Source organism: Tachypleus tridentatus, chromosome 11 (genome assembly GCF_004210375.1).
Source record: "Tachypleus tridentatus isolate NWPU-2018 chromosome 11, ASM421037v1, whole genome shotgun sequence".
NCBI lineage: Eukaryota > Metazoa > Arthropoda > Merostomata > Xiphosura > Limulidae > Tachypleus > Tachypleus tridentatus.
In genome coordinates, this window is record NC_134835.1 from 6,777,302 (window position 1) to 6,803,594 (window position 26,293).

At 35.4% G+C, this 26,293-nt stretch overlaps 1 protein-coding gene across 2 annotated transcripts in view; it reads left to right on the top strand.

The window, feature by feature from the left end:
• LOC143231648 (endosome-associated-trafficking regulator 1-like) overlaps nucleotides 1-26,293 on the top strand; it is a 53,101-nt gene that overhangs the window by 5,945 nt on the left and 20,863 nt on the right. For both annotated transcript variants that reach the window (XM_076466194.1, XM_076466193.1), the window contains exons 2-3: nucleotides 4,156-4,712; nucleotides 16,261-16,334. In XM_076466194.1, the coding sequence (XP_076322309.1) occupies nucleotides 4,156-4,712; nucleotides 16,261-16,334 (631 nt within the window). The remainder of the gene's footprint in view (nucleotides 1-4,155; nucleotides 4,713-16,260; nucleotides 16,335-26,293) is intronic.

A 26,293-nucleotide genomic window follows, 5' to 3' on the forward strand; every position in this document is an offset into this window, starting at 1 on the left:
GGCTAGTCAGGTTCCTGATCCAATACTGATTTTCATTTAGATACCTTTCTAACTAAGTTGGGTGCAGTTCTGGATAACTTCACCTTTAGATGTTTATCTTTTCTGGAGTGTTGGTTTTTCATGTTAAATGCTGTTAAGATATGGACAGTTTAATAGATCTGCCAGAATATTTAATTTGAAGAATTTCAAAATATTGTTTTGATTTATATCAGTTATTCTACTATTATTTTTTACATCATTCTTCAGGTACTTTTTCTTGGAACCTCTGCTTGTTATTTGCAGGCTCCACTTTTTTGGTTCATGACAACAATACCTGGTTGTTTGTCTTGTTTGTAGCAAATTATTGCAAAAAGTGGCACATTTGTAATTCATCAATGCAAGTGGATATATCAGTGTTGTTCTATTTGTCACTTCCTTTTTCTAGATTCTTCAGTTCTTTGTCATCATACTTTATTATTTCACCCCGCTTTTGATGGTGGTCGCTCCATTTCTTCAAATATTGGTTAGAGTGTGGTTTTGTCAGTGACTTTCCATTTTGTCCCTAGCTATTTTTATCTTCAGTTTTTAGATATCTGTTTTAAGTCTGTATTTTCAGTCTTCGTCTTTTTATGATTTCACTTTTGTACTGAAACCTCTGTTTGGTTCATGAAGCTATTGCATGTCCTCCATTAGAATCTTTGACTGCATATTTCTTGTGCTATATCTTATGACATGTTCTTCTCACTGTTGCTCATGGAAGAAATTTTTGCCTTGGATGCATACAGTAGTGTTTCCAAAGCTTAAATTTTCTTAATCGAAAAATGTATTTCAAATACACAAAACCACTTTACCTTCATTCGAACTTCCAGTGTCTGTTTTGCCTCGTCATATGTGCAATATGATGATGAGGAAATACTACACAGGGAGAATGTGTCAATACACTATTCCTTCTTCTTTGGTAACTTGTTTGTCACAGTGGGAACCATAATAAGCCCTATTTCCATCTGCCATCTTAGTCCTTTTCAGCCCTTACCTGTTCCTTCTTCCAGGGATCCTTTACCTCATTGCCTTCTTCAGTGAAGGTTAGCATAATGCCAACAGTACTACTGACTACTCAGTTGGAGTTCGATTATACAAATTTGTTCCTCTTTGACTATTATTCATCACAGATCAATATTCAGGTTCTATCACACAGACTTCTCATACAATTCAAAAATGCCTCACCACCTTTGTCACAGGTACCAACTTCCTTTCTTCGACCTCAGGATTTCATTACCAGCCAGCATTTATTGAAGGTGGTTCATGACCTGCTGTCTCAACAGGCCATCAAACCTATGAATTGTGTTTCTCCTAATTTTTATTCCAGGCTTTTTGTTATCCCCAAGAAAACTATATTCTGGTGGCCTGTCATAGATTTTTTCCACTTCAGTCAATTTTTCAGTCTTTCCCCGTTTTACCATGAAATTATTTCTCACCCTCAGGTAGACTTTTTTTCCAAGTTTATGAATGACTAAGATGGATGTTACAAATGCTTACTTCCATACTCTGAAAGCTTGGCAGTTGTGATCATATCAAAGGTGGATTTCACATACACTATCCTTCAGGCTTGCTGTTGCTCATTTTCTCTATGCTCTCGGGATACATTTCATTTTCATACTGATCTTTTCAAATAGAAGTCTGCCCATCATACTTTTCAGCTACTCCAGGAGATGGTTTAAGTGGGTTGGTTAATCAAATTGGAGAAGTTGTTCCTTCAGCCTATCGAACAGTTGATCCATTTGGGTGTTTTCTTAACACCCATCTCATTCGGCTCAGTCTTCTTTTCATCAACTTCATTCAATGGAGCTTTCAGTTTCCCACATTCTTACTGGTTCCTCTCTTATAGCTCATGAAGTTCTGTTACTTTTGGAGACTTGGTCTTTCATGGTCACACTTATCTATCTGCTCTTATACAAGTTTTTCAGTGAGCTCTTTATAGCCATTGGAATCTCACACAAGATTATTTTGTAGGCTCTTATTACTTTTCTTTCAACCACAATCAATGAACCTATTAACCTGTGGATGTGGGCAGTTTGATTTGCTTGCCATCAAAATTTTATGTACTCATTATTGTCCAGTATATCTTCTCCTTCATCTGGATCATTCTTTTCTTCCCTAAACATTTGTGGCTAGGGAGGGTAACTCCTCCTTTTCAGTAATTTCCATTTCCCACCTTTATTTCTGCCATGATCTGGAAAGACTTCTCTGTTGTATACATACTCTTAGGTATTATATTTCCCACATGGCTTTTTCCTGTGGTGCCTATTTCTGCCTCTCTGTATCTTGGCAACCATCCTCTCTTCATGACCTTTTTACTTCTACCCTCACAGTTGGGTTTAATTGTCTTATTCCTCTTTATCATCTTCCTTCCATACATTGTACCAGGTGTTTTCTTATCAAATTCAACACCTTACCTTATCATTTGTGTCATTTTCATCATGCCTTGGAGGAAATTCTTCAGTTACTTGTGTGGACTACCCCTAATATATACATTTCTCACTATTTGCATAGGATCATGGTTTCTCCCTCTTTGGGTTATCATCAATCATCTGTAACAGTTCTTGAGAATTGACTGGGCAACTTTTTTGTTGTTTTTTCCATGGATGTTGGTTCCCAGTGGTTGAATTTTAGATTTAGAGTTGAACCAATCAATATTAATCTTCACATATGTATTATAGATGTCTGTATTCCTCCCTCATTTATACTCTTGTTATGCCATCTGTGTTGTAGGTCACAGCGGAGGTACTTGCAGATTATTAAGGTTCTTCCCCTTTCACTATTATTTGATGCTTTTATTCCAAAATTGTTACTGTACTTACAGTGGTTCTAGTAAATTTCTGTTTTGAAGGAGATATTTTACACTACACAGATGTCTTTCTGATAATGGATGACGGGTTCCTTGATCCTCTCTATCAATTTTTTATATTAACACATGCCCACATTATGAGTTTTGTATTGTACTTGAGTTCCTGATGGTATGATCCTCATTCTTCCCACATGTGGATCCTGGTGGCATGGGTTTTGAATGTAGTTGACTTGTGTGTACAGCCCATTGTGCCCTAGCCACTCTACACCTGAAGGCACCTCCTTTTAATTTTACTTACTTTGATATTTTCTTGGACAGAGTTTCATAAGTAATGTATTATTTGGATTACTACTTGGCTTTAGTTCTCTTCCATATGGATGTGCTCCTCTGTTTTGCTGCCCATATTTGAGGCATCTTTCTGTGATTGGTGAAGTTTTACCTGCTTCAGGATGTGGTGTGCCACATCAGACTATCTTATCTGAAGGAGTGTCCTTCAGATGCTTTCAATGGATGCTTCTTTTTTCCCTTGCACTGGTTCCTCCATCTATTCAATGTAGGATTCTAGATATATATGTGAGAAGAGGTAGTATACCATATTGGAGGTTACAATTTTCCCATGCTGAAAACATATTTTTGATAGGTACTTATCTTTCCTCACACTTCCCACCCTTCTTTCCTATCAAAAACTGATGCTTTCACCTTCTACCAAACTCAAAGTGATAGTTGGTAGAAATGAATAGAAGGAGTCTCATGCACCAAGAGAGTATGTTGCACATTTATTGGTGGAGAGTTGTCACATGATGATTTTCATAAGAAATGTTTTGAAATAAGCCATTTACAAATGAGGAGAGAGAAAAAGCTTCTGAGATGCATAAAAATGTTTTACATATAGAAGTCAGCACTGAACATGAATAGCTACTTATGTGATGGATCTAAGTAATTATTGGAAATACATTTTAAATTTAGGAAAATTATAACATTTAAATATAACACACATTTATATTGCAGCAAGTTAGCAAAAAATTGTTTATAAGCACAATGAAATGATTTATTTTTGGGGAAAGACATGTTTTGACATACTATTGCTTTGCCTTCTTTAGATGCATGATATTCCTCCCAAAATTAAGTCACTTCGTTATGTTTATTAAACATTTTTTACCTGTGTATTGTTATATTAACATAATGTGTTTTGATACTCAAGTTTATATTAGTTATGAAACATGGTTTTCAACCAATTCATGTTAAAGTATGTATGTTGAAGCAGTTTCATTTGTTTTTATTCATAGAAAGATAAATAAAGAAAACTGTGTATTTATTTATTTATTTTTCAGAGCTTGAAGGGGAGATAAAAAAAACAGTTGAAGAAAATCCATTCTCATTTAAAACTTTCATAAAGAAAACTTCATCACATCCATGTATTAAGAAAGAAGAGACCCACAGAAATAAGAATGTGTCTCTGGATATTTTTAAACTACCAGAAGTACTGGATGCAAATAGTTTACCTAAAATGTCTGCAGTATTACATATACCACAAGAAAAAAATAAAACATTTAATATAGTGAAAGATGACATTATTTTTGATGCAAAAAATGACTTCTTTCAAATTAATTCTTTACCAGAAAATCTAGAATCTTTATCACCAGGAGGAGCTAAATCATCACAAGGGAAAGAATTCACAAATGAAGCTTTTACTGATGATGGAAATTCATGTCTTCAGTCTTTATCCAACATATGGGGAGATCAAAGTAAAACTTCTGCTATGTTACAGCAAAAAAATAGTTTAACTTTTGAACAGAAGACACAGCATTTTTCTTCTCTTTGCAATGATACTCCTGTAGAAAGTTTGTATTCAGGTGTAGACAGTTTACCATCTTGTAGTAGCACTGAGGTGAGCATTGTTTGGACACAAAGATTTAAAATATTGGAAAGGTTAAAGAAAAATCTATAAATGAAAGACTGTGCTTTTAAGTAATTAACTATCAGTAAGATTTTATTGGAGTTTTTTTCACATAATGCTATAATATTCTTTTTTCAATAAGATATATCATTATAACATTAAAGTGATTGCTTTTATTTTTAATGAATTTGAAAAAAAGAAAATTAATCCAAATGATTTTTTCTGTAGTTAACCAACAGTTTTTATATCTTGTTTTCTGATAATTATGTTTAAGGATCTTTTATGAGTAGTCTTAAAAACATTGTGAAACACAGTTTATTTTAAAGCAGATTTTATCGTTTTTCTGGATAACAATTTTGAGTACCCATGTTTCTGATAATTAATTTTAGAATTTGCTCTTGTTAAAAAATATAAAATTCTCAAATTCTTGTTGAGTATATTAAGGCCTGTATTAAATGAAAGTAAAATGGGTATATTGAAAAAGTTTTATATTTCCTAAGTAAATATACAATTATAACTCAAGATTGTGAATAATATTATCTTTAAAGCATAATTATGACCTACTGGAAAATACTTCTGTATATGTTTTTGTTTTATATCATTAATCTAGATAATTCTCCAAGTTTATGTTGTTTGCTTGAAAGGAAGTTTAAATCAACCCTCTCTGTTGAGACATTCTTTACAGCTCATGTAAAGAGGTGGTTAGTGATATACCTTCGTATCTTAAACTGTTTTTTGTTTAGGTAGCTAGCAATCTGTGTCTTAATAGTATATATGTTTTAAGTTCTTAATTTTCTAATTCAATATTTAAACAATCTTGAATTTCCTTTGTGTGAAAAATAACTTGTTCTCTAGTCATCCCCTCTCCTTTAATTTATTCACTAACCCTTCAATAAGTAAGAAATGTAATGTAAATTACTTACTATAATGTTATCATTGCTCAGATAAAGCATAATTTTTATATACTTCAATCTTGTTTGGTTACAGAGCTATAAAATAGAAAATAAGACTCCTCTTGCCACACACATCTTCATGTCCCTTCTTTCAGGATTTGTTCATAGTTTTCTCTTTTGTTTAATACTGTGTTATTTATAACTAGCAGAAAACCAAAGTTTTTATTATATTATGAATTATATTGTTTTCTGTATAAAGAATTGTCGGTGTCTCTTTCAGCCCTTTGGTGTGGATTTCTGTATGTGGTGAGAGGGATCTCCTAGGGAAGGTTCTTTCAGTTTACTTCCCCTGGGATCTAAACATCTACCCATGTATTTGCCATGTGTGGTGACCCATAAAGGGGAGGAGAGGATCCTGGTGGTTGAGGGGTCCAACTCTGACACACCACTTTGGCCTTGAATTCCTACAGATGGGTGGCCTTGAGGTAGCCCCTCTTGGGTCAGTTGGCTGGTCCACTTGGGCTAGGGTCAACCAAATACCAGTGTTGGATGTTTTCAGCAGGTTTTGTGGACATTGTGTCTGGCGCTGGTGTTTGGGTATAGTGCTCACGAAATCCTGGCGTTGCTGCAGTGTCCTTGTTTGGCATTGTAGTGTGTTCCCTCATAGGGCTTCATGGTGGGTGGGGTCATTGGGCACTGAAATATTCCTATTTTTATTATGGATCCTCCAAATAAAAAGTTAAATAAAATAATGGAAAATGTTCCATAGGTAAACAACCACGTCTTGAAGATTCTTAGCAGCAATCTTCAACATCTTTAACACCTGTTGTACCTCATTTTCTTATACCACATTCTCTTTTAGACAAACCTTTAGGGCAAATGTCTCCCCTTTTCATTCAGAAGGGACTAGAGAAACTTGCTGGCTTTCCAAAGTCAGTAAAGAACTTCGATCTGGTGACATATTGGTGGAAACATTCACATCTTAACAGAGTGAACTCATTTTGCATTCAAAGCAATTGGGGATATACCTATTGAGATTACACCTCATGCTACTTTGAATTCATCACAAGGAGTTATTGTTGAGAGGGATTTGAAAAAACATTCCTGAATCTGAGATTTTCGCTGGTTTCTCCACCCGAGGAGTTTCTGCAGTGAGGTGTATCTCCACTCACGAAGATGGAATTAAGATGCTGACCAATGTCCTCATTCTGACAATTACATATCTATGTCCACCTGTCACCACCAAAGCAGGTTATCTCAATTGCAGGGTACAGCCATACATTCCAAACCCCCTCAGATGTTTCCAGTGTCAGCAGTTTGGTCACTCAAAGATGTCGTTGTGGTTCCTTCACGTGTACTCGTTTCGGTGGCAAGGAGTATAATGCCTATGAGTGTGAAACGGACCCTCATTGCATCAATTGCAATTGCTCATTCTACTTTCATTCTTGTCCTAAATGGTTGGAAGAAAAAGAGGTGCAGCATTTGAAAATGATTCATAACATTACTTATCCTGAGGCTTAAAAGCTGCTGTCCACCACTTCATCTCAGACGTATGCTGCTGCACTTCATTCCACTATTACAGTCATATCTCTCTGTGCCTTCAAAAGAATTGTTTTCAAACTAAATGAAAAGTCTTTTGACCTCCATGGTTAAAAAGGTTAATGAATCAACTTCAACACCCATCTCTGTCCCTTACATACATTACAGCAAATCTCAAGAACCATTTCCTTTGGTTTCAGGTACAGGCACTACCTCGGTTACATCTTCTTCCACCCCAAGATGCAAATTTATTTGTTCACATCCTGTCCAATCGACCCAGAGCAGGATAAATGGAGGTTGATAAACCTCTCTCGAATAAAGAGAGTAAAGAAAAAAGATGTGGTAGTAAACAGAATGGTTCTCCACCCAATTCACCTACACATAAATAAAAATGGCCACCATGATAAATGGAACTGTTTGCATGCACTTTTGCTGCTAACGGGGTATTAACTTTGATCCTGAACTCTATATCGGTGAAGCTGTGCAGTCTGTGGTCCCTGAGACAAAGTCTTGGGGCTTATCTTTGACTGTCAGCTGACCTTTATACCACACATCAAGCAGCTATGAATCAAATGTACAAGAGCACTGAACATCCTCCGTGTTCTCTCTTCCACCACTTGGGGAGCAGGTCGATGTTCTATGTTAAAAATATATCATGCTCTTATTCGATCGAAACTTGACTATGAATCAATAGTCTATGGCTCTGCCAGAACTGCAGCCTTAAAATGCTAGACCCCATTCATCATCAAGGATTTCATAGAGTCTCATGAACTTTCTTTGCACCTCCTCCACTTACAATTGTCTTTACTCTATGCTTTGAAACTTCATTCCTTACCGGAGCATCCCACCTGGTGTTGTGTTTTTATTCCTTGGTGGGCCATACTTTTTCAGAACAGACGATCTGCCATTGCTTCTTTTGGTCTTTATATCCAGGTGCAGTTGGATGAATTGGGCCTGTCCTTGGATAACATTGCTGTATCCACTGGTCAGCCCATCCCACCATGGCTTTTTACAGTCCCCAAATGTGACCTATCTTTAAGTCATCTGAGAAAAGCAGACACTCCTGTATTAGAAATACTGATTGTTATTTGCTGAACATTTTTTGAACCATCCTTCCATTCATGTTTATACAGATGGTTTGAAATCAGGTGACTGTGGGCTCTGTCATGGTTTGTTGTGGTTTGATGGTTGAGTGCAGAATTCCCTCCCCTTTTATGTTCACTGCTGAACTGTATGCCATTTCTCTTGCCCTGGATCACATTGAAACTAAGCAGTACTCATATTGTACTATTTATACTGACTCGCTTAGTTCTCTGTTGGCTCTGGAATTGTTTCATGTTCGTTCACACCCTGACCTCACCAATATTGAAAACCGACTGGTCCATTTCTCTTTAACATCTACTTTTATCCAGTTTTTCTGGATACCGGGTGATGTTTGTATTCACGGGAACGAGCTCACCAACAATGCAGCTAATAATATCTGCTCTGACATTATTACTACTGTACCTGTTCCATGCATGGACTATGATCCTGTATTCAAGGCTTGGCTCCGTGTCAGTTGGCAGTTGACTTGGAGTGAATAACATGAAAATAAGCTTTTCCAAATAAAACCCTCTATTAGACTTTGGCCATCTTGCTTCCATAAGGATTGGAAAGAGGAAGTTATTCTAACTAGACTATGCATTGGTCACAGTTTTTTAACATATGGTTTTCTTTTATCTGGGACTGATGCACCAGTGTGTTGTCTGTATAGTACTCAGGTCGTAATAAGTCACATATTACTGTCTTGCCGTTATTATGATTCTCAACGACGGCACCACTATTCGTAATGTTAGACAGTGTTATTGATGATGGTGACACTGTCCATCCACCTTATAAATGTTTTTAGTTTTTTAAAGGCCATTTATCTTTTTAATGCTATTTGAGTTTTTTAATTTATACATTAGACCTTTTTTAATGTGATTCCCTTTTAAGAATCAAAGTACATCTAGTTTGATTTGAAATTAGAAAATTGCCATAACGTCAAGTAACTCAAAATCAGGACTGGCAAGACCAACTTCTGGTGACTAACGCTGCTCTTTGAACTATCTGTTAGTCATCCTGGTGAGTTACAATTAATATTTTGCAACAAGTATTTTAAAACTTTTATTTACTTTTTGAAAATGGCCATAACATCAAATAACTCAACCACGACTGGAAAGGCCAATTTCAGGTGACTTAAGAGTGGTTTTGAACTTACCTGTTAGTCTTCCTGGCAAGTTAGGATAACTACAATTATGTTACAGAAAGTCCTTTACAACTTGTATTACTGTATTTTTTCTCTTACTGCTGTAGACTAGATATAAAAATTGGATGTAATGTTATTTATGTTTTGAATTTAAAAATTAAATTTTGTTTTAACATAATTTCCTTTTATGAATTTTAGTAATTTTACTTTAATTTTAACTTTTTACAGGATGTTTGGCACAGATAGCCAAGCTGCTTTGTGCCATAAAACAAAACCAACCAAGTCTCTTTCAGTACAAGCTTCATTCTCATGGGAAACATACCATATGGCATGGGTGAATTAGTAATGGCTCTTATCACATTGTTAGAAAGCCAAAAATTTGTAACATTTATGGGACATTGCCTGCTTTTGCATACTATTATTCTATGGTCTTTGGTGCATTATTTAATTAAATAAAAAATCAGGGCAGTACTACAATTATCATAGAAAAGTAGGGTGAAGTGTCATCAGTAGTTAACAGGAAAATGAATAGGGTCCAAGTAAGTACTTTATTTCTTGTTCTTCATGTGTATTTTTATTTATAATTAAAGAAGTTACTAAAATGTAAAAACAGTAATCTCATTAGTTTGTTTTAAGTTAAAATATCTAATAATATAAAATTTGTACTAGGCACACATGAGAGTAGCTCTGAGTAGCTTTTGGGTGAACTCCATGTTCCACAAGTGATTTACAACTTATAATGGTACAAACAGTTGTTTGTGGAGGTTCATTAAAATTTAAGTGTAAATAGATATATAGTATTAAGAGTTTAAAACTACATAGAATAAACAAATGTAGTTTCATGTTACAAGTTGAAGTCATTCCAGAAAGAAAAATGGATAATATAGATTTATTTCATGTTTTATTCTTCTTTTGTTTATAACCTTAGTCAAATTCACCAACCTTTTATACAGTTAAGGTAGAGAAAGTAATTGTTAAAGTATAAAGTTTTACTTAAAATAAATGTTTTAAATGTATTTATGAAGTTTTTAGAGATCGTGCAAATGGAATTTGAGGTTTATGAAATGAAGAAATCAATTCTATAAGTTAGTAGTATCAGAACTATAATGACGTGAAACAAGTACAAAGTGGTCTTGTGGTTGGTCAAGTTGAATAAGTCTGTGTAGAGAGAGTTAGTGTGATAACCTCATTTTATTAGGTTTGACTTATTGGTGAATATTAGTTACACTAACTATATAATTGAAGTTCAAGAAACAAAATGTCTTTTAAGTTTACTAAATTATGCACTGTTCTTTCTACCAAACAATCCAAAAGCAGCAACCATTACAACACTGTATTACTTCAGTAACTAAACTTGTGCATATAAATGATGTTCTGTAAGTACCATGTTTTTTAAATAACATAAAATTAGAAAAGGAAAATGTTAAATTACTTATATTAACTAATTGATTATGCAAATGTTTATAAAAGTTTTTTTTTAAGAGGGCATTGCTCAATCATTGTTTTTCTTTTGTAGTTTTAATTGTGCTTTTAAATTGCTATATTAGTCAAGAACATTTAAGTCACTTTCATCAGACTTCAAAGGTTTATGCAAATGTAAGGTGTTGTAAGAAAAGTTCCAAAATTAAACACAATAACGTGGTTTGAAATAAAATTTAACACAATAATTATGTAAACCCCTATGTAATTTTACATTTATTTTCTATTATGGTATACTGAGTCAATCATATTTGATAAAAATAATGTGTCCAGGTTTTATTACTCGTGAAATTACTTATTCAATACAATACATACATCCTCTCACCCAGGTAGCTTTTCTCTGTCTTACACTGCCCTCTAATCCATTGAACAGAAATTTTCTTGCTTGTACCACAGGTCTTTATATCCCCTGAGTTTGAGTTTCATATTAAGCATGCATGGCACATGTAACAACCCTCCATCAAGAGAAATGTGTCATATTCCCAGAGCAGATGGCTCCCAATGTATTACATTTATTTGTACCTTACTTATTCATTTGGCACCTTACAGATTGGGTGTGTTTCTCACTTTGTTTTCAAAACAGACTGAACATCAATTTTTTTAATGCATATGCTTTAATGCTAGCTTTCATTATGTTGCATTAGAGATTTTGATTCTCTGTTTCACAAACATTAAGTTTTTTCTATATTTGCAATTTCTTGTCTTTCCAAACATTATTACTATTGTTATTGGAGATGTAGTAATTTTTCTTATCCAGGCTTCAGGATTGACACTGTCTGTTAAAAGTTTTCACTGCTTAGTTTGTTTGGTGTTTGTTTTTCCCATAAGCACTAGATCTTCTCTATGACAGTTGAAGAATATTCAGGTTTTTGTGTATGTTCAAGGTGAGGATGATTTTGAAAGTTATATTTTTATTGTTTCCTTTATTGTGCTGTTGCATTATTCACTTTGGTAGAGGTTTGTTCATTTCCTCCTTTTTTTCCTACTGCTCTCAGTTGCTCGTAGGTAAGTTTATCAACTTGTATACAGCAATGCAGATTGAGATGTGCAGCCCAGATACTCCTTAGTGTGGCTTTACACACAAGAGCATTAAGTATTTCACACCATCAGTGTTCAGTCTTTAATAAGTTAGATTTTTATACACACTTTGTCATATCAGTAAATTTAGATGAGTTGTCAGTTCACTATTGATTGTTACTTTGTTTTCTAAGTAATATTAGATGTTTGCACATTTATTCTTGTTTCATGTTTTGTTGACTGGGTGCATTTTGATGATTTGTAAGGTCAATATTGATAAGTACTTTGTTGTCAGTGTATTTAGTGGATTTATCAGTTTAGTATTAGTAAGTACTTAAACAAGTTAATATTTAGATGGTTTGTACTTAATATATCATTGTTACTAGTAACATGTATTTTTATTGTTCTTTTCTAAGTAATTTTTTATAGTGATTGTGACATATATGCTTTATAATTCTAATTTTGATAAGCAAATGAATTTTTTTTTCATTGCTACATCACTGAACATGTCAGCAAAGTTCAGCTCCATATTCTAAATTTTTGATACTAGAAATGGATGCTCTTCTTGTATTTTACAATTTGGGGTTTTTGGTTTTATTTCTCTTGGGTTTGGAGGTTTGTGTGCCTCATTTCCTTGGCATTTCTGACTACACACTATAGCATTTTATGGTATAGCTGCCCTCATCAGCCATTCCCTACTTCCCTGTCTGGCTTAGTGTGGATTATTATTGGGGTAAGACATACTGCTTGTAGGGGTTTGTTTCATAATTTCTTCCCTGTGGGAATTCAGACTGGCTCTGTTTTTGTGTATTACTGTTTTGGAGGCCCATCTTGCTTCTTTTAAGTTGTATAATAGGTGGTTATCTTTTACATGTATCTCAACATTCTCGCCATTTTTTCATGTTCCCATATTGGTTGTCAACAGAGATGTGAGACAATATGTAGTGGAATTAGATTCTGTAGGGACTACATTCTTCAGGTTGTTTTTCTTTTTACTTCTGGGAGAACTATAGTTCTCTTTCATGGGTTTTATAAATTCTCCAGAAAGTCTATCTCTCCACTCCTCATTTATTATCTATCATTCCTTTCCTTCTTTCAAGAGTTCCTGCCTCATGTGATCTTCTCTAACCAGGGAATATTGTATAGGTATTTCAGTCTGACTGGAGTTTTCCTCTTGGCCTTTAGTTGTTTTCTGATTAGGTGAACTTTGGAAGCTTATCTTTGACCTCTCTTGTCTCCATCAGCTTCTGGATTTGTTCCACCAGGGAATTGTTTCTATCCCTTCATTAGTTTTCCACTTCTTGTCTGTGGGTAACCAGCAATGACATAGTAAATGCATACCTTCCCATTTTTTTTGTGGTCCATGGGAAAAATGTTCCTTAGTTCTGAGGTCTTCTCTTTGGGCTTAACTTAGCTCCTTTCCATGTTTTAATGGGTAGCAACAAACTTCTCTGGACTTCTACATGTGTTGATCCTTTGTTCTGATATTCCTCGAGATGACTGGATTCTGGTTCCTTCTTGTTTTGCATCTTTGGACCTTACCTGTTTATTACTTAGAGAAGGCAGATAGTGTGAGTTGTTTCATCAATACACAGATGTTTCTCTTTTACCCAGCCTGTTTTTGAGTTATTTTTGGAATTTTCTTCACTTCTCAACACTTGTTAGACCCTTCCTGTTCCACTTGGTATTGGAGATATGGAGCATTTAGTCAACAAGACCCTATCCTTGGGTGTTTAATCTCAAATGTAAGGTAAACATAATATAATGCAGAGTGAGCCACCTATTGCATGTAAAGGAGCATCTGAGAGGCTATAAATGCTAGTGTATCTTGTGAGAACTGTTCTTTTTCATGTTTTAGAGGACAGTAGAAGATAAAAAAGCTATTTGTGTGAAAGGAGACAAGTATCTATCAGAAATCAAGTTTCACTATAAGAAAAGAATAACGTATCATGCTTTTCTAGTAGCTCTGATTATATTTTGTTGCCTAGCACTCCAGTTTCTCTTATAAGAAACTTTTCTAATGGGTGATGAGGTCAATCTTGGACTTGCATCTTTGCAAACTTTCTTTCACTATACATGGACATTGACTTTCAAGATTGTGCTTAAGCAGACTTGAATCACTAAACTGAATTGGGGATTTAACAGGAATTGATGTGATTTTAGTTTCTTTATCATCTTAACAGTATTATTAAATGATCATACCTTATTGGAAAGGGCTTTCACATGACCTTCCAACCTTGCATTATAAGTTCAGTAGCTGTAGGTTCACCATGAGACAAAAATGTGTGTTAAACATGTCTGTAGCATCATGGCTTACATTTGTGATAGTAAACTACTGCTCTAGTTCATAGAGACATTCATACAAAATAAATTTACTTCTATGTAACTTACAGTACAATAGCATAATTTTAACAGTAGGTAAAGTGACAAATACTTGTTTGCTCTTCATAATAAGGATCAGTGATTTCATAGTGTGTTTAGTTTATTCTCCATCTGTACAGTGGATATTTACCTAAAATATCCATATTTTAACAGTAGGTAAAGTGACAAATACTTGTTTGCTCTTCATAATAAGGATCAGTGATTTCATAGTGTGTTTAGTTTATTCTCCATCTGTACAGTGGATATTCACCTAAAATATCCATATTTTAACAGTAGGTAAAGTGACAAATACTTGTTTGCTCTTCATAATAAGGATCAGTGATTTCATAGTGTGTTTAGTTTATTCTCCATCTGTACAGTGGATATTTACCTAAAATATCCATATTTTTAATTGCCTACATGTAGTTATATACATTATGTTCATCTCAATGTGCAAGATCATGTGGATATAGTTTTGATTTAAATCAAACTCAGTCCAGCCATATAATTTAAGCTGTAATAAGAGTAAGCTCACTAGTCACTCTTGTGTTTTGACTAATGTTGTAAATTAATGTTTATTTTCTTTAATAGAAATTTAGTATTGTGAATATTTGTAGGGAGAAATTAGTTATTGTGTTTTAGGCTTGTGAGTGGTTTTGTACCACATTTTTTGATAAAATAACTTGTCTCACGTAATAGCTTTTCTTGACTTGTGCTGTCTCTATGTGCTTACGTTTTTGCTCATCATTAGCCTTGAAACTATCACCTACCACCCTGTGTTTTCACATGAGGCAACTGTGTGACAGCATACAAACGAGCATATGACAACTCTCCACCAATAGGTGTGACACAACTCTTAGCTCAGCTGATTGCTTCTATGCACCTTAGCTCAAATTCTCTTTTTTTTTTACATTCTTGGTGATGTTTTTTTTGCTCAAGCATTATTTCATAGAATTTAAATTGAGTACTTTTTTTTGGAGAACTCGGATTTTAAAATTTGCTACAGGTATACATGAACAAGACATAACAGGAAAACCTACAGGCAAATAAGAAGTCTGCATGAAGTTAGCCAACTTTCAGTGAATAAAAGCTGTAACATCTTCTGATAACTGCATACTTGAATGAGAGGATAATGATTTCAATAGCCTATTTCCTCCCTTTATTTAAAACAGTTGCAGTTAGTTCCTTTTGGATATCACTAGGCCTCCTCCTCCTTTCCTAGAGTTGATCAACTGGGTTCTTTATCTTTTGTCTTTGTCACCTTTGATTTCTCCCATTTAAAGTGAGACACCTTCAGGCTACTATTCTGTTCATCCTCTTGCTGGATTCATGCCAAAATATTTGTGAACCAATTACAATCTAGGCTCTGCATGCCTAGACTCTGTAGTAATATGGAAGCCAATGCTTTGGTTTATCATCATTGTGTGTTTTTTTTTGTGGACTTGCAGAGGCTTGGTTATCCTCTGTCTTTGTGGTTGTTCCAATCCAAATTCTTTGATCATTTTTTCCAAACCTAAAGTGTTCTGTATCTGCCTCACTTTCATTCCCTTTCCTCACTTAATCTTATGTCTGAGAGTCATTTTTTGTTCTCCTGAGAGATTTTTTTAGCATCTTCCACCTTTTCTTTCCGAACATGGTTCATCTGTTGTTGGGATTATTTAGACCAGAACTGAAAGACTAATTTTTATTAGTTTTTATTTTTATAACATTAAATGATGAATCAGTTATTTTGTACTACACTAAGCAATACTTATAGGTAATTAATCAGTTAATCACCTAGCTCTAGTTGTGTAGCTTTCTACTCAGCAATAACATTAGAAAGTTCATCATATGTCACAGTATTTGGATGGCTTTTGTAATTTTTAAGATTTAAGTTATTTTTTTGTAAATGTATCTTTGGTTTTATTCAAATTTTTCAGTGAATTGTTTATATGTAAAGGTATTGTAGCCTTTTGTAAACATTATTTCTAAAATATTGTTAGGTTTATATTTTTGATAAATATATATATATTTTTTACAATAGTTTATTGAAGAAAATAAAGTAATGAAACAAAAACTTGGTGAAGCCCAAGAGGAACTGAAATCCAAAACCAAGAAGTGAGTTACTAGATAAATAAAGTTTGGATTTTTTTTTCAATTTTAATGCTGTTTTAAGATAGGTTTTGTTTTTGCTATGTTGTTTGGTTATTACTGAGGCTTTGTAACATGTTTTCAAGGTTTTTATAATTTATGAAATGTTCACATATATGAAACATAGTCTCCTTCTGCAGTTGTAATGATTTTAAACTGCTCAATTGTTACTAGAGATATAAATTTGTTATTCAAGTTGAGTAGTTAGGTCCCATTAGAACTTCTGTTACTGGGAGCTAACTACCTTACTTGTATAGCAAATTTATATCATTTCTATTATGGTAATATATTTATTGAAACCTACACAAATCCTGATATTTTTGCTTTAACTTATAAATGTACAGATAATTTAATAAATATGAATAATCCTGAAATAAATGTTATCAACACTGTTTATCCAGAAGAATTAGAAATTGAAAAATACTACAATAACTAATACAGAAATACCATATTTAGATTTAGAAATTAAGATAATTTATAAGGCTATTAGTGTAAATATTTTTTGATAAAAGAAAATATTTTGCCTTTTCAGTTAATGGTTTACCCTCTTTCAATAGTTTGCTCAATGTGGTTTCCCGTAAGTGGTGAGGGGACCTCCAAAAGAAGGTTCTGTTATTACAGTTTACCTTCTCTGGGATCTAAACATCCACCGGCATGTTTGCCGTGTGTGGTAACCCATGAATGGGAGGACAGAATTCTGGTGGTTGAGGGGTCCAACTCCAACACACCACTTTGACCTTGAATTCCTCTAAACGGGTAGTCTTGGGATGGCCCCCCCAGGATCAATCGGCTAGTCCATTTGGTAGGGCTGTGACGATTACACGATTAACCAGTTACGGTTCGGTTACTGCTCTTAACCGGTTAATCTAAGATTTTTTTCCAAGAAAAATAAACGAGGGAAAACAATACAATTATCGACATTTGCGTGTAAATATTCCATTATTTGACCTTGACATTGGTATGTTTGCTTATCGCGATTTTACGAACTGCTTGCCTTTTTGTTTGGTTGAATTTTTGTTGTTGTTGTTGAAAGCCTTTAGAGTTTTTGTTAACGTTCGGTGCGGCCGTCACGCGCAAATTCCTTGGGCTGTTAACCCTAATTAATTAACTGGTTACAGTTTGGTTATGAGGCAAAGATTAACCGGTTACAAAAGTCCATAATTATCGCAGCCCTACCATTTGGGCCAGGGTCAACTGAGTACCAGCAATAGGACATCTACAATGGGTGTTGTGGACATTGTGTCTAACACTGGTGTTTGGGAAAAGTGCTCACAAAACCCTGGCATTGTCTGCAGTGCCCTTAAGGCACTGTGGTGCATCCCATTGTAAGGCTCCATGGTGGATGGGGTCAGTGGGCGCTGAAAAATTTTCTATTTATTATGGATACTCCTAAACAAAAAGAATAACACAACTTGAAACCATCGAGGAAAACCAGACTACTGGAAAATGACCACTAATGTATCTGTACAGCCTAACTCACCACTTGAATCTGTCCTGCGATTCCTAATTTTGCATACCTTAAGTGACAAACCTCTAGGGCAGATGCCCCCATTTTTTATTCAGAAGGGCTTGCTGACTCCCCTAAATCGGTAAAAAAGCTGCATTCGGGAGACATCTTAGTGGAAACATCTTCATCACAGCATTCCAAACTCCTCTTGATGTCAAAGGTCTTGGGGGACATACCCATTGAAGTTACTACTCATTCTACTTTGAATATTTCCAGAGGAATCATAGTTGAAAGAGATTTAAGGACTGTCCCTGAATTGGAGATCCTTGCAGGTCTCACCAGCCAAGGTGTCACAGCAGTACGCTGAATCTTCACTCGAAAAGATGGAATTCTGGAACCAACAAATGTTCTAATACTAACATTTACTGTACCATGTCCTCCCACCACAGTAAAAACAGGATATCTGAATTGTAAGCTACGACCATATATTTCAAATCTTGTTTGATGTTTTTATTGTCACTGATTTGGTCATTCAAAACAATCTTGCGCTGGTTCCTTGACCTGTGCCTGTTGTGGTGGTAAAGACCATAATGACAACTCTAACCACATTGTATAAACTGTAATGGTATGCATCCTTGTTATTTTACCTCTTGCCCTAAATGGGGAGAAGAAAAAGACATACAACGTCTCAAGACAGTTAACAATCTCACTTACACAGAGGCTCAAAAATTATTATTACCTATTCTGACCAGAACTTATGCTGCTGTAACCCGTTCTACTACTACAGACCTTACCCTATCCCCTACACAATCTTCACCAGCAAATCTTAATGAAACACTTCCCAAAATCAACACAGTTCACGAATCAGTGTCTCCTTCCATCTCTGATCACACTTTCTAGTCATTGCTGAACTTCACCTTCTTTACATCAAGATGTTTCCATGGGGTCTCCCTCTCTTGATACCCCAAAATTAAACAAACAACTCATCCACGCCCTCAATTATTAGTACGTGCATCGATAAATTCAGACCTGACCATTTGAGCTAGAGCAGGTTCCATAGAGGGCGATAGACCCACATCCAATAAAGAAAAAAAATGCGGTCACAAGCAGAAGGACTCTCTACCGTCTTCTCCTCTGAAATAATTACACATGGCCACACTAATCCAATGGAACTGTCGAGGTTTCCAATCAAATGTGACTGACATCAAAAATCTGATTGACTTTTATCATCCCATATGTCTTTCTTTGCAGGAAACATTTCAACAGTCTACAAATACAGTTACTATCTGCCACTATTCATTATACTGGAATGACAGGCTATGTGTAGGACAGGGACATGGGGAAGTTGCATTGCTGGTTGATTAGCATGTGCCCTCCCAGTCCCTGTCATTGACCACACTCTTGGAGGCTGTAGCCATCTGTGTCTCCTTGGGTTGTACCATCACTATTTGCTCTCTATACCTTACACCTGAAATGCATTATAATCAATCAGATCTCGATACCCTCATTGAGCAACTGCCTACCCCTTTTTAATCTTGGGAGATTTCAATGGGCATAATCCCCTCTGGGGTGGCTCCCGTATTGATATGAGAGAGCGCGCCATAGAGCATATGCTCCTTAACCACAACCTGGCTCTTACACAGATTTTCATGCACCTAGTCAGTCATTTACAGCTATAGATCTTTCTGTCTGTTCCCCTTTGCTACTCACTCACTTTTCCTGGGAGGTTGACATTAATCCACGAGGTAGTGATGATTTTCCCATCATCTTACGAGAGATTGGCCGTGATCAGTACTACCCGATTCAAGTACCTCAGTGGAAGTGGGTCCAGGCCAACTGGCCTTCTTTCATTATTCTCTCGGAACTTGATCCTGCCATCTTATGTAAATCATCCATAGATGATTGTGGGGCAGCAGTAATCAACAGTATTATACAAGCTGCTACTCAATGCATCCCTAAAACCTTGACATGTTCCGTATAGCATTCCCGCCCTTGGTGGAATTCTGCCTGTTTCAAAACATGGAAAACTCAGAAGTGTGCTTGGGATAAATTTCAAAGATACCCCACGCTTTCAAACTGCATTGCATTTCAGCAAGCCTGTGCACACCCTTGGCAAGTTAGACATCAAAGCCTGGCAATTGGTCTGGTAATACATCAGTCAGACCTGATAATATACATTATGAGACGTTACGCCACCTCTCCCAGAACTCTTACTATCCGATGTGGCAGGAAAATGTTTATCCAGATGCTTGGCGACAAGCTATCATACTCCCTATTCTGAAACCTGGGAAGGATCCAATGATTCCTTCGAATTACTGTTCCATTGCTTTGACAAGTTGTTTCAGTAAGATCTTAGAAAGGATAATAAATGCCCACCTCATTTGGTTTCTTGAATCAAACAATTTCCTCTCACCTACTCAGTGTGGGTTCCAAAGACAATGCTCTACAATAGACCACTTAATTCGCCTTGAAACATCAATCAGAGAAGCCTTTTTACGGCAACAATATCTTGTTACTGTTTTGTTTTTTTTATTTAGAAAAAGCTTATGATACAACATGGAGATGTGGCATCTTACAAAACCTTGACTCGTATGGATTGCGTGGAAACTTACCCCTTTTCATCCAGCAGTTCTTAATGAAGTGCCGATTCCAAGTCCGTGTAGGCTCAACACATTCTCATTTTTTCCCACAGGAACTTGGAGTCCCTCAGGGCTGTATTCTGAGTGTCACGTTTTTCGTTATAAAGATTAATGCCATCAGTGAACAGCTCCACCCCCTACAGTTGCAAATGGTCTTTTTGTTGATGACTTTCACATCTCATGTCAGTCATCAAACATGAGGTTTATTGAATGGCAGCTACAAACTGCAATCAATCAGATACTGAAGTGGACCACGGCAAATGGTTTTAAACTTTCACTCTCTAAAACTGTTTGTATACATTTCTGCCACCCAAATCCAGAACTCCGTCTTGAAGATGTTGTACTTCCTGCCGCTCCTTAGGCAAAGCTCTTGGATCTTATATTTGATTGTAAATTAAATTTTATATTGCATATCAAGCAACTTTGTATCAAATATCTAAAAGCATTGAACATTCTCCGTGTCCTCTCTTCTACTTCTTGGGGAGCAGATCGATACTCCATGCTCAAAATTTATCATGCCCTCGTCTGATCCAAACTTGACTATGGATCTGTGGTTTATGGTTCTTCCAGAACCTCAGCACTAAAAATGTTGGATCCTGTCCATCACCAGGGGCTTCAGCTTTGCATTGGAGCTTTTTGTACTTCTCCCTTGTAAAGTCTGTATGTGGAATCTTATGAATTCCCTCTATATATTTGCCATTTGCAACTGTCTCTAATGTATGCTTTCAAACTTCAATCCTTACCACAGCATCCTACTTGGAGTTGTGTTTTCCAACCACAATGGACCTAACTTTTTAATAACAAAAAATCTGCCATTGTTTCTTTTAGTCTTCATGTCCAGGCACAATTAGAAGATTTGGATTTATCCTTGAATAACATTGCAGTTTCTTCAAATCAGCTTATTCCACCATGGCAAATAACTGTCTCCAGTTGTAACCTATCTTTGAGTCATCTGAGGAAAGCAGATACACCTGATTGGAAATATTGCTCTTTCTTTGCTGAACATCATTCTTATGATCCATCCATTTCTATACATACAGATAGTTCCAAATCGGGTGACTCAGTGGGCTCAGTCATGGTTTGTGACAGTTCGATTGTGGCACACAGACTCCCCCCTACAGTTTGTTTTCACTGCTGAATTGTATGCCATCTTTCTTGCCCTAAATCATATTGAAATAATGCAGTATACAAATTGTACAATATATACGGACTCACTCAGCTGTCTATTGGCCCTGAAATCATTCCATGATAGTCATTACCCTTTTCTCATAAATATCAAAAACAAACTGGCCCATCTTTCTCTTTCATCTGTCTCCGTCCAATTCTTTCGGATACCAGGTCATGTTGGTATTTGTGGGAATGAGTTGGCCGACAGAGCAGCAAAGTCTATCTGTTCTGGATCTATCATTCCAGTACCCATTCCATACATGGACTATGGTCCAGTTATCAAATCCAGACTGCACACCAGATGGCAGGCAACCTAGAATGAGCAACACAATAACAAGCTTTTTCAAATCAAACCTTCGCTTGTTCCTTGGCCCTGTTGCTTCTGTAAGGATCGAAGAGAGGAGGTTGTTTTGTCAAGGCTACACATTGGTCACAGTTTTTTAACCCACCACTTCCTTTTATCTGGTACTGCTGCACCAGTGTGTGGTCTGTGTGGCACTCAGATCACAATCATCCACATTTTATTATCATGTCATCACTACAACCTAGAACAACAACACCATTTTAAAGATATTTGTAAGGTGGATTTGCCCTTGACTTTGGCCCATGTTATAGGTGATACTGCCCATCTGACTCATGTTTTTACATTTTTAAGAGCCACTGGTCTTTTACACTTAATTTAAGGGTTTTTATTGGACTATATAGTATTTTATCGTGATTTCTTTTACACATTTTAATGTTTTAACACAATTTCTTTTACACATTTCAATTTTTATTTTGATTTGAACCCAGGTCTGGAAAGGCCAACTTCAGGTGACTGACTACAAATTCGATCTTGATGCTTCAGTCTTCCTGGCAAGTCTTAATTTTACACATTTTAGTTTTTATTTTTCTTTTGACCTAAACCCAGGACTAGAAAGGCCAACTTCAGGTGACTATCAGTAAGGGTGTACTTCTTGTTTCAGTCTTCCTGGCAGTTCCTAATTTTACATATTTTACTTTTTACTTTAATTGCCCTATACATATTCTGTGCTACATCTTCATTGGCACAGATAACCTTGTAGCTTTGTGCCAATAAACATTCAATACCTACCTACCTTTTAATAGTAATGTACCATACCCTTCTGTTATTAACATTATAACTTCACAATTATTCAGATATTGTAAAATTTGTAATAAATTACAATATTTTATCAGTAATATTGAAATAGTAATACAAAAATTAATAGTTAGTGGATTTTATAAAGAAACTTTAAATAAAATTATTAAACTATTCTGTAACAAATATAAAAATGTATTAAATAAATATAAAGAAATAAAAATTAGAGAAATTTTACTTAAAATTTTGAATAACTATTGTTAGTTATGAATTAAGTCATTTAACAACTTGGCACTACTTTATGCAGATGTACACCTTGCCACATATAAAGGCTTGTTTAGAGCATGATTGCCACAGTAGACTTTATAAATGGGTGGTGGTTGGGGCCTATACTGGTTTGTTTACATAACTGGATGGGACTCTTCATACCAGTATAATTTGTTGTCTGTGCTATCAGTTAGTGCCTTTCTACCATACTGGGAGCTAGAATACTAACTTCAAGAGGTAAGTTTTCAACTTCTTTACCTCCAAATGGTAGTACCTTATTTTCTTATTCTTATTAATTTTTCTTCTTTACTTTGAAGAGTAGTCAACTTCCCACAATTGTCTGCAGGCAGTGAACGGTGATATGGATGTGGGATATCTCGCTCTCCTAATTTCTATTTTTTTATCTTTTGCCACTTTTTTATTTCCTACGTGAGACTGGCAAATGGAGGTTAAGACTGACAGACAGTGTATGCTCACCCCAATGTGGGTCCTACTTCTGCTGTCACCTCCAAATCCTGGGGTACACATTATAATCTCATATTATAGTTTGTACCCTTGGAACATTTAATTTAGTGACACATTTGTGTTTATTCTTGTTTTTGCTTGTTTTTTATGTTATAACAAACTAATATACATATATTTTAGTGAAAATCAATACATTTTGATGAAGTTAAATAAACGAAGTCACAAGGAAAAACTGCATTAAAACAACAAATCCAAACTTCTGACTGATCATATAATTTGTTGTAACTTAAAAACAAGCCTAAACAAAAATAAACAGAAAGCATGTAGAAAACATTCAAGACCATTTTATTTTCTGTCTTTAAACACAAGACAACTTTTCTTCTATTTCTCCCCTAAATTTTCTTCCTCTTTCATTTTCTCCTCCTTTCAATCATGTTTATATTAAATGTTTTGAGAATGCAGTTTCAGATCTCTTAGGCAAATAAACATTTGATCTTACTCCAAGATATTACTGACATCTCTTTGTGGCCCCCACGAAGTCTGAGGGCTGGGATCTGACTTGCGATTTCTCAGTTGATTTCTACTCATTCTGCTGTTTTTTTCCAGTGATCCTTTTTAACTGGTCTATGGATAACCAAGGTCAACATTCCAGATGCTTTTTATACATTCTAATTGCTCTATTCTGCAGAAATTTTCTTCATCTTGTCCATTGGAATTGAGTCTTCTGGTTCATTGCTATTCCATTTAGCATTGGGTCTTCTGTTATGCCTTCATTTGAATCATGGGGCAATTGCCTGACATATTCTTGGATTAGGGATGAGGTTCTGTTATTACATAGACAATTGGCTTCTCATTTGACATTTTTAAGAGGATTTTTTATATCTGGGCTGGCTAATCAAACATTCCAAGTCTTTTCTCATACCTACTCAATATTTAGTACACTTGAGCATGTTCTTCAGCTCTGTTCAAGGTTAAGTTCAACCTTCAGCTTTTTGCTTGTGAACAGCAGAATGTTTTGTCACCAAGATTTGTGCTTCATACTTACACACTGGACACAAGGTTGTTTAGTTTTTTTGGTTACTGTCTTCACCAAAGCCACTCATTTTATGTTTTGAAAATGTGCATCTTCTTTAATAAACCATGCATGTCGTTATGGTGGACATCTCCTTGCTGTCATTCCCCAACCCATCTAGATTAAAAGACTGTTCAATCCATATCAACATATTTGAACTTCTTTCAGTTGTTTTATATCAACCATTCCAGAACTTTTTTGCTTTTCCACTTTGGACATGCTATTTTGGGATCTTTCCTTTGAGTATGTTTTGTAGTTTTTCATGTCATCTGTTATAGCTCTCTCAGTGCCCACTGTTAACATGGGGAAGTTTACCTGAACACTGGAGGTATTGTCATGGTATTAAACTTACTTATTTGCTCGATCCATACATTCCATGGACTGCCATGAAAAAAGCCAACACAAAGGAAGTGAAGCTCACTTTAACTCATGCTTACTAGCTTTTCAAAATTGGGTTTCATGTCACCCATTGCTTTATCCCCCAAAGAAACGTTCCAGTAGACATCCAGTGGGAATCCGAGCACTTCTCTGGGTATTCCCAATTAAATTTTTCTCTTACTTCATTAAGTAAAATATTGAAGACCCTTGTCATTTGTCAGTTTTTAGTTAAAGGGGTGGTGATCTTGGAAACTTCTTCATCAATCATGCACAGCATAATATGATGAGCTTTACACAGCTTCTTGCAGCAGGATGGGTTTGTCACCCTTCTATCTGGCTATCTGGTTGAATTGATGTGAGACACACATGGTACAGTTTGATAAAGCACTAACTACATTATATTTCTTGGCTTGCCCACCACTTGCATGTGGGTGTTTTGTTGGTCATGTGAAAACTACTGCCCATTTTTGTGATACTTGGAGATTTTTGTCTTTCCATCTTTTTATTTCTTGTTTGAAAATGTACACTGGTTGAGACAAGATGTAGTCTCCCACAGGTGTGACTCTGTGGGACCCTTACCAGCACATGTTTTACTCAGTGGACTTTGCTTTGAGCACTTTCTGATGGGAGCTCTAATATTGGCATTTGTCCTTTCACCAATTCAGTATGGGATTCTAACTATTCTATGTGAGAAGGCAGGGTATCATTTCAAAAGTTAATATTTTCCTTACCTTGAGCACTTGCACTTGAAAACTACATTCTCAGACAAGGCAAGAGTTAAAGGAGAATTTCTATTTCAGGAATTTATGTCATTCTCTTATTGGTGGATTGCAACTGAAATAAAATGACATCAAACACTAGGACAGTTCATGTGCAACACATGAGTTTTAGGTGGGAGTTAGTTTGTGGCCAATGGCATGAAAATCTTGCAGGCAGATGCAGGAATGATCAAACAGTTCTGTGTGAGTGGATGATTATCTGTTAGAATACATGTTCAGATAGGGAAGGTACTAATTTCTTCATAAAACTAGCAATCAATACATCACAATCGGAATTTAACTCTCTGATATTATTAACTATACAAAACAAAGTATATTCAGCACATACAAATTTCCATAAACCATTTTTCAAACATTTGGCTAGTTTATAGCTAAATAATTAAATATTTGATATGATACATCTTAGTGCACAGTTTAGTTTATGTACTTTTGATAATTTATAACAAAAACCAGTCTCCATTTGTGACTAGTGCATTAAGGATGGAAAAAATGATTTTGTTATATAGTATGATTTCCTTATTGTTGTTTCATTTTACTCAAGCTCACAGTAATACTGATTTATGTATTTATTTAACAGTTAGCTAATTTGTGTTATTTAGTTTTAGTTAAAAGA